The 12749-nt window shown below is 36.1% G+C and overlaps 1 protein-coding gene across 3 annotated transcripts in view; it reads left to right on the top strand.

Annotated features, from left to right (window-relative positions):
• The window catches only part of MRPL11 (mitochondrial ribosomal protein L11), a 206243-nt gene that overhangs the window by 18270 nt on the left and 175224 nt on the right, over window positions 1–12749 (top strand). For all 3 annotated transcript variants that reach the window (XM_044078222.1, XM_044078221.1, XM_044078223.1), the window contains exon 2: window positions 2374–2503. In XM_044078222.1, coding sequence (XP_043934157.1) covers window positions 2381–2503 — 123 coding nt within the window. In that variant the 5' untranslated portion in view covers window positions 2374–2380. The remainder of the gene's footprint in view (window positions 1–2373; window positions 2504–12749) is intronic.

The following is a 12749-nucleotide window of genomic DNA, read 5'->3' on the forward strand; positions in this document are numbered from 1 at the left end:
TATTTTTCTGTATGGGTTAACAATAGAAACTTAAGTTGGTAAATTTGTTGGACTGGTATTTTTCTGTGGATAAAACAGAGAGAGTCATGAATTTTCACAGGTACCTTCGAAGGTTAATGAAGCAAAGAGGAACAGGAAGTGAACACCTTCTCCTGATACTTCTACAGTGATATGAGGCACACTCACTCAGTAGTGGGGAAAGGAGAAATTCCCCATTAAAGTACACTGTGGGCTCACATAAACAGCAGTCTTGTTATACCTAAAAACTAACCATCATTCTGCCCAGAATGTGACCTCGACCAGTTATGTCTGGTCAGTCAGAACATAAACAGCTGGCCCTCAGTCATCTGTAGTGGAACCTTTCATTTATGTCAGGGGAACTCAAGTCAAAAACGTTTTAATACTGGCCTCGGCTAAATGGATCTCCTTGCATTGAGCTGAAGAAATTAAAAGCACTTCACATGACTCTGAGCATTTCAGAACAGGTTTTTTTCAACCAGGGTATTTACACATCAGATACCCTCCATAATAATTATCCCAACTATTTCCAAAATTCTGACCACTAACTGCCCATTATTTCTAATCTCAGATGCTATTTTTATTGATTAGCTCTCTCTAGACTCCTCTACTATGGTTTTACCTGTCAGTGTAAACCTAAAACTTTAACCTCCCCAGACTACCTTTCAAATATTTTACATCTCTTTCCACTGCTCTATCAAGACTTACATTACTAGCAACTATATACTATAACTTGCTCTGTTGTCAGATATGCTCTGTTTTTGTTCTGTAGCCTTTACTTGTATCTTTAGGGTATAAGTGGTTTTGTAACCCTTCTGTATACTACATCAGTCTTTAGTGTATAAGTGGTTTTGTAACCCTTCTGTATACTGCATCAGTAAACTTTACTGTAATATATGTGGAGCTTTTCTCCCCGGGCCTCCGCTGAAAAGGGCTATTAGCTCAGTCAGACAAACCCAGTCAACAAATGTAAAATAAATAAATAAATAAATAACTCTCTACAGTTGTGGAGTACGTAACAATCAGAGGAACTAGATCACCTTAGCTGTGCAAAGTGGCAGTCATAGTCCAGGAAACAGCTCTGCAACTTAACCTACATGTCTTAGTGATTTCATGTTCCAGGTTTACAGAAGAAATTGAGAGATGTCCTCCACAGGAAGCTGTATCCATGCAGCTTTTAGGAAATTGTACAAATGCAGGGGTTTTATTCCAAGTACGTCCGCGGTGCTGCAGCGGTAGAGTTGTTGCCTCACAGCAAAAGGTTCTCCCTTTCAATTCTCGGCTGGAGTGCGGAGAGTGCCTTTTGTGTGGAGTCTGCATGTCCTCCTCGCGGTTGGGTGGGCGTTCAAAAGACATGCGTAAATGGGCGTGCCTTCGTTGAGGGTTGAACGTCGAGCTGGCACCTCGACGTTCGTGAAAATCTACTGCCAATCATTAGCGGATCGGAGTTCCGCTGTGGCAACCCCTAACCGGTAAAAGCCAAAAGACAACAACAACATTGGGAGATAATTATTTAGTTCTGCACTTGGAATACTGCATGCATTTCTAGGGATAGTTTAGAAATGGGGACAGTAAGTTGGTCAAAGGGGTGTATAGAAGGGTAATCAAAATAGTAAAAGGGTTGGAAGATTGAAACTATTATGCCAGAAGTCTGTGATTGTATTCACTTGAAAAGAGAACAGAAATTGGGGGGGACATGATATGAGCATGGAGAAGTTTTGAGGTATGCATGGGAAGATGGGGGGGGGTGTTTATTCAGACTGAAGTCCCTAATGTCGGGGTATATATGAAGAGGTATGAAAGGTTGGTGAATAAGCTGAATGGACTTGTGAATGGGCAGTATAATGTAAAACCACTGAACCCTTTAGGTAAAAGTTGGGATAAGTGGAATGGGGAAGGTGAGGTGTCAGGCAGACTAGATGAGCTTTAAATCTTATCTTGGCAGCACGTCTTAAGATTGTGTGTGTCTGTGTGCGCGCGCATGCTGTTTTCTGGCTTTGAAGACCTCATTCTTTGTTTTTTGTTTTAAAATTATTTCCACTGCATTGGTTGGATAGCCATAAGTAAACAGTTGTTGTTTGTAGTTTTGAATACATCAAGTAAGAAGATGATTTTGAAAGAGGTTGAATATATTCTTATAACTTTTTTCTTAATTAGTAAGCACTGGAAATGTGCATTATGGAAGCTTGCTATTTACAAAGTGCATTTGAACCTAGATGAACTTGATGAATTTGATGAATTTATTTTTCTGTCTAATAACATACTATTACATGTCATCTAGCTTATAGAAGGAGCTTTGTATGATTATTAGCATTAACTTTCTTGATATGGTTTAACATGCAATGTTTTTTTAAGGTAAACTATGTCTAAACTGTCCAGAGCTGCCAAGGCTGTGAAGAAGATAGAGCCCAGCAGTGTGATCAGGGCGATAGTACGAGCTGGGCAGGCAACTCCAGGCCCACCTTTAGGACCTATCCTTGGTCAGGTAAGACACCCCCAACACCAGTTTCACATCAGATTAGATTGTGTAAAGCATTGTGTATCTGTGGTCTAAGCTGAATGCAGGTTGTAGTAAGTATGCAGATGTAAGCTGCCTCGATTGATGCTGTTGCCACTGAGGGTATACTGGCCATGTATTCACTAAATAGCAAGCTTTCTTTTCAGGTATTCACCACATCTGACCACAAGATTCTGCAATGCCCTTCAATAAGTAATGATATTAAATCTTTTGTTTCTTCCTGTACTGTCTGAACTGTTTGGGAATCTGTTGCTGTCTGGTTTTATTTATTACTTTTATTAAGTGGGGTAGGTAGGTAGGGATGGTCTGAACACATTTTTTATAGCCAAAATGTAGACCATAGGCAATTTACATTTGGAAATGATGTAGAAAAACCAAGCATAACCATAAAGCATGGGCATAAAAACATAAAACGTCTCTGAGCATGTAAATACAGAAGTCACACAGACATGCACACAAACACATGTGTGTGTTTTATTTATATATATATATATATATATATATATATATATATATATATAATGTATAGACACACACACACACACACACACACACACACACACACACACACACAAGCATATTCAAATTCCCAAAAGCCAAAGATGACCTGGATGAGACAAAAATAACCAAAGTTAAAATGCCGAACCACATAAGTATTGGCAGGGTAAGTAAACACTTGGCCATTGTGGGGATTTATGCCCATTTCCCCACTGTAGTGCCATCCCAAAGTTGGTATATGTGTATTGGGGGGTTTCAGCTAGTGCAGTGTGTCGTACTGTAGTGTTGGGCAAGTGTTTACTTGCCCTGGGAATATTTATGCGGTTCGGCATTTTAACTTTCATTATTTTCATCTCGTCCATGTTGTCTTTGACATTTTCGGCTTTTAGCTGTTTAAAGTAGACCCATATACATGTACATACACATATATGTATGTATGCGTGTCTGTTATGTATGGATATGTGTTGTATTATTGCATTTGCTTTAGTTATTACTTCTGTATTATTTGCATGTATAAAGTTCTTTCAGATGTTCTGCTATTTGCTTTGTAAGTGAAGGGGAGTATTTTCATTCCTGAGAAATTTGTATACAGCAGGATCAAGTTTCCTTAAAACATGTCCATTTGCTGTTATTACAAATGGAGGCCTGTTTTAGTTTTAGGACAATATTTTCTTTTAAGGTATACTGTATTGAGGCTCTCACTGATTAGTTTGCCATTGGTGGGGGTAGCAGTATCTCAGATGTAAACATTTAAGGGTGGGAGAATTTACCAAGTAAGGTGGTGGTTGCTGTGATTGGGAGCTAGTTTGCTTTTTTCATGTAGAGAGAATAATGCATCCTTCATTCAGAAAGTGCAGTGAAATGACACATTGTGTGAAGTGTGATTTGAAGTAGACAAGTGTTTAGTGAAGAGATGAGAGCTGTCATTGGTAGGGCATATTGTAACCTGGATATCAAAATTCCAGGTCTTATTGCCAGTCTTGATTAAAAAGTTAATAGATATGCCAGCTCATAGCTATAGCTGTGTAAGCACTGTCTTTACATATTTAGGTCAAGCCAAGTACTTTGTGTTGTATCCTTATTTTCAGTAACACAGATCAGGGTCTATATTATATTTTTGAACATCGAACACCATATGGTCGACACCATATGAGCGATGTTTGAAATTTCGAAAATATAATAAAAAAAAAATAAAACAATACTTACCTAAACGCTGTAGGCAGGGGGCAAGTCCCCCTGCACCCCCCACACCCCCACTACTTAAATATTCCTACTCCGAGATTGCGCTACATTGAAGTAAAGGGAGAATATTCCCTACGTCGATTTCCATGTTATGCATGCGACATTTCGACCATTCGGGTTCGCTCAATACTTGTTTGCCATTTACAATTTTCGATCACGTGATAGGAACCCCACGAATGATATTCACAGAAAATAGAGGCATTACTTTACTGAGCTCTGTATTGCTTGGGAGTCACTTTTTAGTATGCATTTATAAGTGGGAAGGTGCTCAAAGAAAGGAGAGGTGCTGCTTAAATGTTGCTATAGACAAGGTATAGAATCTACTTTTCAAGGCCTTGCATCAGTAGTACAGCACTTGCTGCAGGTGCCAATCTGTGGCATCATATTGGTCAGTACTGTACTGGTGCCACCCATTGACATTGGCATTTATAACAGTGCCTTTCTTTTAAAGGTATTTAAACCACAAAGAAGGAACACTGTTGTGACCCGTTGTCAGGAACTGCAAGCAAGCACCAACCTCAAAAGAATGACGACAGTTTACCTAGGTTTCGTCTTTAATGAACAGACTTCTTTAGAACAAACAGGTCTATTCACTCTCTAAAAACAATAAATACTCTTCCACTAATTACATTCAGTTATCATACACACCTTCCAATAAATTATGTTAATGAGCTAACAAACTGAGACTCAACCTTAATTATATAAAATTAAAAGATAAATTGTACATCAAAACACTCATACCACTTAAAAAATTTGTATGCTTACTGAATATTCTTTGTAAATGTGTGAAAAAATATTTATAAATAAAACAGACAATCCATATAATGAAAGCATATAAACACACTCTAAAGTACTATTTCACAATATGTGATTCCAAACTTCCATAAAACAAATGGAAAAACAAATGCTGCAAAAATCAACACAAAATATGCAATCTCATGAAAATACAGAACACATCCCATATCACATCCATAAATATAATACAACCATTTACTCCAAAATATACTTTAATTTTAAAATGGGGGCTAAACTTATGTTATCATTGATGCCAGGGAACACTGTGGCATCCAACCTTAACTGCCACTTCATTTCACATATATCAAGGTGCACGTCTAAAACAGCACCTTGAGCATCTTTTTTAATATGCTGTATTACACAAAATTTAAATTGATGTCCAGAATTTTGCTCAATGTGCCTAACTAAGGCATTGGTACTTCTCATATGCTTAATGTCCAAGATGTGCTCACTAATTCTTTCATTAAATGTTCTACAGGTCTTCCCTACATAAAAGGCTGAGCATTGGATACATTTAGCTAGGTAAACCACATTTTTGGTGAAACAATCAGAATGCCCATATATACCAATGGGCACATTCACTACTTCTATCTTAGGACCAGTAACCAAAATGTGCTGACATACATTGCATCTCCCACATTTAAAGTTACCCTTAGCTCTATTTGAATCTCCTATGTCACCAAAAACACCCCCATTCTTTTCAAACAACTGCTCGAAAGACCTTCCATTTCTAAACACATTTTTTGGGGCCTTGTTTAACTTGCTCCATACATTTTTATCCAATCTTAACAACCTCCAATTGTTTTGAATAATTTCAACAATGTGCTTCGCATCATAGGAATATGTAGTAATAAAATATATTTCAGATTCCGGCTTTTCAACGGCATTTTTTGTAATGTCACTTCCCCATTATTTATTAAATTTACAGTATAATTATTATTGTTTATTGAACATTTCCTATTACTGTTCATAGTTAACAATGCCATATATTTACCTTCATTTCTTTTTCGTACTACCTCTTCTCCAATAGAATCACACAATGCAGTAGGATAACCTCGTCTAACAAACATACTCATTATAAATTCCACCTCATTAAGAAAGTCTCTATCATCGCTCACCATTCTGGCTGCCCTAACCATCTGACCTTTAAAAATGGCCTTTTTCTGATGGTTAGGATGCCAACTATGATAATTCAAGTACGAATTTGAAAAGGTGGGTTTTCTATAAATACCCGAGGTCAAGCAATTTCTAACTTTGTCAACTTTTAATTGGACATCCAAATATGATAACTCATCCTTACTAAATTCAAAGGTCAACTTTAGAAATTGCACTGTGCCATTTATATATTCAATGAACATATTCATGTTTTCAACACTACCATCCCAGACCACAAAAATGTCATCCAAAAAACGCGTGCAATACTGAATATATTGCATATATTGACTAGCAAAAACAAACTGCTGCTCCCAATATGACATTATGTAATTGGCATAAATGGGAACACAGGCAGCACCCATTGCCACCCCAGTATTTTGCTTGAAATAATGGCCTTCAAAAAATATATAGTTGTTATCTAATACAGCCTCCATTAAGGTGACAAACACATTAATGCGATCTTGCTCATACATCCCAGTTTTCACAAGTTGAGTTTCTAACCACTGTAATCCAATATCACTTGGAATCACTGAAAATAGATTACACACATCAATGGTCAACAGGATGGTTTGGTCACTTATCCTAACTGTTTTGAGCTTCTCCAAAAAATGCCATGAATCCTCCGTGATGCACTCAAATTTCCTTATCCCTTTTTGTAGGTGAAAATCCAAAAATCTACTAATAAAACAAGTTTTGCTTCTCTTTCCGTCTACAATGGGCCTAAATTTAACATTGCTCAATCCTTTATGTAATTTGGGAATTCCAAAAATACTACTCACCATAGGAAAATCATTTTTATATAATATTCATCCTCGTCAATTTGCCCTTGCATTAATCAATCCTCTATCATTTCAATCTATTTTTGAATATGCTATATGTACTTGATTCAAACTACTCTCCTTGTAAGTAACATACTTAACATGTAATTAGTATGATCATTCCTATCCATAATTACCGTACCACTACCTTTGTCAGGCTTCATAAACCTGAGAGTTTTGTCACTAATTAATTCCTTTAATAAGGCTTGCTCATTTTTATTTAAATTATTAAGCTTATTAAATGCTCTATTTTCAATGGTGTTTCTACTTTTCTTCATGTATTCTCTAATGTTTGATTCGCATATTTTCTTATAAAATGCCACAATTCCATTTAAAGGAGGATTAAATTTGCTTGGCTTTCTGAAAGTAAACCTTCCTTGCTCGGTTGTATTATCAAAAAACACCCTAAGGTTCATTCTCCTAGTTAACATTTTCAAGTCAATCAATATCTCATTCAAGTTTCCCCTCATTAATGGAATGACCGAAGATCCTTTTGATAATAGTTCCGCATGCTCATTACTTAATTCTTTGGTGGAATAATTATACACTCGATAATCACCATGAACATTACGGATTATACATGGACTACCTGTAATTACAGCATTGTCAGTCTCCCGCATAGCATCAATGACTTCTAATATTTGGCTTAACTCCCCATCATGATTAATATCTATCGTTGCCAATTCACTTCCAACACTATTAAAATCATTACAACCTAAAATGCATGAACTCACGGGAAAACACCCTTTAAATGTTCCACTGCCATCGTCCCCATTTTGTACTTCACCCACCTGTTGACCAAAATCAGTTAAGTTTATATTTTCAAGATTTTTTACACTATTTACTTTGTTACATGGATAAATGCTCATTTCCAACAGCGGCTCAAATGAATTTTCAACTCTAGAGTCAATGTGTGTTGTAATGTCCTCGGCCCTAGGTGTAGCACTATATACTTTACAAGTTTTATCATTGCACACATTCCCAATTGCTACTAAATCTCTTTCATTTGGGTCTAGATCCATGGGGTCAGCTGTATCTGAGCAGGTGTATAGTATAAGTTTAGAAAGTGTATCAACTTTGCCTATTTGTATATCCAGCGACTCCCGTTCTAAAACAGAAATATTTCTATTACTCAAAACCCCACTCACTACATTGTCTTGCAAGTCACTATATATATGCACTTCTACAGTACTAACACTATCATTGCATTTTAAAGAGCCGGAATTTGTGAAAAACCACCCCTTTGGTGAATTATTACCTTCACTGTCTCTCACTTCTACCGCTTGTTGATTATAAATATACGAGTTTTTATTTTCATTTCCAGTATTTACCTCACTATTAATGAACTTTTGAGATGGATAATCACTTAATTCAAGCACCGATTCAAAAGAGTTACTAACACTCAAGCCACTAAATAACATAATACTCTCCGCCACTGATGGGGCATCAAATGCTCTACAACCATTGCTATTACCAATAGTGACATTGAATGTTGAATCACATTCATTAACTGTAAAGTCCGTGACGTTTAATAATTCCAAATTGGAACAATATGACCGTTCACAAAACAAGTAATCTTCGCCTAATAGAATGTCTGACGACTGTTGTTCCAACCCAATGTTCGTTTTAAAAGCCCCACTTGCTTCACTAGCCTGCAAGCCATCGAAAATAAAGTCACTTACTTTACAGGTCTGTCCATACAAAAGTTCTGTCTCCATCCACCTTGATGTAAATTGCGTTGTTGCTGAGGATAATTCCATTTTTTCGGCTTTGCTTCCTGCCAGTGATAGTTGCGATTGTCGTCCTTCTGCTGGCTGCTCTGCCCTCTGTTCCACAACCTTTCCGAGCGCCTTGTCCTCCATCTAAAGAAATGAAGGTAAATATATGGCATTGTTAACTATGAACAGTAATGGGAATTGTTCAATAAACAATAATAATTATACTGTAAATTTAATAAATAATGGGGAAGTGACATTACAAAAAATGCCATTGAAAAGCCGGAATCTGAAATATATTTTATTACTACATATTCCTATGATGCGAAGCACATTGTTGAAATTATTCAAAACAATTGGAGGTTGTTAAGATTGGATAACAATGTATGGAGCAAGTTAAACAAGGCCCCAAAAAATGTGTGTAGAAAGAGAAGGTCTTTCAAGCAGTTGTTTGAAAAGAGTGGAGGTGTTTTTGGTGACATAGGAGATTCAAATAGAGCTAAGGGTAACTTTAAATGTGGGAGATGCAATGTATGTCAGCACATTTTGGTTACTGGTCCTAAGATAGAAGTAGTGAATGTGTCCATTGGTATATATGGGCATTTTGATTGTTTCACCATAAATATGGTTTACCTAGCTAAATGTATTCAATACTCAGCCTTTTATGTAGGGAAGACCTGTAGAACATTTAAAGAAAGAATTAGTGAGCACATCTTGGACATTAAGCATATGAGAAGGACCAATGCCTTAGTTAGGCACATTGAGCAAAATTCTGGACATCAATTTAAATTTTGTGTAATACAGCATATTAAAAAAATGCTCAAGGTGCTGTTTTAGACATGCACCTTGATATATCTGAAATGAAGTGGCAGTTAAGGTTGGATGCCACAGTGTTCCCTGGCATAAATGATAATATAAGTTTAGCCCCCATTTTAAAATTAAAGCATATTTTGGAGTAAATGGTTGTATTATATTTATGGATTTGATATGGGATGTGTTCTTTATTTTTATGATTGCATATTTTTTGTTGATTTTTTTGCCGCATTTGTTTTTCCATTTGTTTTATGGAAGTTTGGAATCACATATTGTGAAATAGTACTTTAGAGTGTGTTTATATGCTTTCATTATAAGGATTGTCTGTTTTATTTATATATATATATATTTCTTCACACATTTACAAAGAATATTCAGTAAGAATACAGATTTTTAAGTGGTATGAGTGTTTTGATGTACAATTTATGTTTTAATTTTATATAATTAAGGTTGAGTCTCAGTTTGTTAGCTCATTAACATAATTTATTGGAAGGTGTGTATGATAATTGAATGTAATTAGTGGAAGAGTATTTATTGTTTTTAGAGTGAGTAGACCTGTTTGTTCTGAAGAAATCTGTTCATTAAAGACGAAACCTAGGTAAACTGTCGTCATTCTTTTGAGGTTGGTGCTTGCTTACAGTTCCTGACAACGGGTCACACCAGTGTTCCTTCTTTGTGGTTTAAGTGGTTTGGTTTTAAGTGGTTTGGTGCTTTTAAAGGTATTACCATGTTTCTTAGAGTCTCCATGGGTTTTCTACTGCACAACAGTACTTGAATGTGCAGACATTTTTTCATTTTAAAATTTCTTTTTATTGTATAACTCATCGATTTGTGTTTTTCTGTCAAATCTGTCTTGTTCATATTCAGTGAAGCATACAGAAAACCACTGCTTTGTGCTGTTATCAAAAATGAGCAAGCCTGTAGTTCAGAGTGACTGCATTTATGGTAATCAGAAGGCATTTATGGTTCAGAACACAGCTTTAGATAGAAGATGTTTGACAGTGGCTTTTGATTGTGCCTCTGGAGAAAACGTGTGTAGTCACCTGTCATGGAAAATATTTAACGGACCAGAAGAGACCGTACAAGTCTGTATGACATCTCTTTCAGTCTGTGGTATACCTCTCAACCTCCTCGAGCAAGAAATCTGGACAAAGGCAATAATTATGAAGGGACAAAGGCCCAAAAATAGGGGTACTTTTTAAACATTGCTCCTATAAAACTTATAAAGTTGATAGAATAACAGGTTTTGCATTAACATGAATTTTTTGAAAGATGTGAAGTCTGAAACCCAAATGTGTGCAATTATTTCCCTACTTCAGTTGCCAGTGATTTGCTAGAAAACCACAATTTATGAGCAACAGGCAAAAAATATAAGGCAAAAGTCTGGACTGTTGAGAGGTATGGTCTTTGGTGCCCACGTACAACTGAAATTTCTTTTTTCTACTTTTTTTATCATATTTTTTTCTGTGCAGTGCAGCAAACTTGTACAAACAGTCATATATGGTTTGCTTCCTTTAATTTACCATTGGCTGGTCTGCACAAATCTTTGTGTATTAAACTAATGTGTTTAAACTAATGCACTCAGTATCAGTATAACTCTGGTGTTACAAATTAACAGGTTTGTTAAAACATTTACATTACATCCCCGTGTCCTTAACAATACAGAGTTAGCAGTAGCATATATACTTCTGTGGGGTTCAAGTGAGTTTTATAAACAGTCCATTCTTTACATTTACTGCTGTCAGAAGTCATATTTTAAAAATTTGTTAAGCCCCTCTATTTACCATTTTGTTTATCAAATTTTTGTTTCCTCTTGCCTTTCTGGAACTTAATTCTCTTGCTAAGTTCTGTAAGCTTCTTATACTGAAGAGGTTTTCTAGACTTCACATGCAAAATCAACCCTAGCAAAGCTAATTTGTAAGTATGGATATTCTTTCCCCAAGACCAGCTGAGCATGAACATTTTCACTTGCTCCCCAGTTGTTCTGATGATCAGACCCTGAAGTGTATTTTTTAAATCCCTAAAGAACAGACAATCCCAAAGAATGTGATCTCTTCTACGTATCTCTTTTGTAACATTTAACAAGCATTTCCTACTTGTCTTGGGGACACATTCTATTGAATATATTGGTGGTATAATTATATTTATGAAAACATTTGTGTTATTACAGTTTTGTTAATGTGCCTCCTTTCCACAAAACCACAGTGGTATTTACGTAGAAGTCTGTTTAATCTGTTAGTCAGAATTGCCTTGTTTTTTTATATTTTACTTGGTTATCTATATCCCTGTTTTCATTACTAAGAATATTAGTCTGTTGTACAGTTTGATTCTTTCTGATGTCATTTCTATATTTTGTTATCTGCCTTGTTTTTCTGCAGCTTTTCTCCCCGGGTCTCTGCCGAAAAAGGGCTACCAGCCCAGTCGGACACTACCCAGTAAACAAACATAAATAAATAATAAATAAGTACTTTATAGCTGTGGTTTGAAATGGAGATCAGCTTGTACATTGTAGGGTCAATCAAAGCCTTCCCTTCCCTAGGGTGTACTGAAACTGCTACCTCTTTCCAAGAGATTGGTGCCCTTTGTCCCACTAAACTTTTATTAAACATTGACTCTCAGATTTTTTTTTTTTTATTTCGTTCCCTGTCATTTTCAAAGCTCAAATGGAATGCCACATATGTGCCAGAAAATGTGCACGAAAGCTGCTTAGTTAGACCCGTATTAACCTCATCACTGGATATTAGTTTTTCTAATGTCTGTACCATGTTTTTTCCAATTTTCGAAGTCTAACCTTCTGGAGGAACATACTCATTAATTTTTTTTCTTGCTCCACCAACTTTTCTTGTATAATTCTTTGTAAAAAAAATGTTTAAGTATCTTAAGTACTTTCCTCAGATATCCTCTTGACTTCATAGTCTTCAGATTCCTAATATTTGCTACTATTGTTCCAGTGCTCTGTTTTCTTAATCTCCTCACCAATAGTTTTTTTATATACCTATATACATGGGTCTATGTCAGATGATCGAGTTTTCAGAAACTCGAAATTCATACGATTGCGACCATATGTTTGAGTTTCCGAAAACTCAAACATCAAAGAAAGAAAATTGCAGAAAAATCTACCTTTTTTACATTTTTGCAGGGGGTCAAGCCCCGCCTGCACCCCCACACTCCATGCTA

The sequence above is a fragment of the Protopterus annectens genome, chromosome 7.part0, assembly GCF_019279795.1.
Source record: "Protopterus annectens isolate FY-2018-M chromosome 7.part0, PAN1.0, whole genome shotgun sequence".
NCBI lineage: Eukaryota > Metazoa > Chordata > Ceratodontiformes > Protopteridae > Protopterus > Protopterus annectens.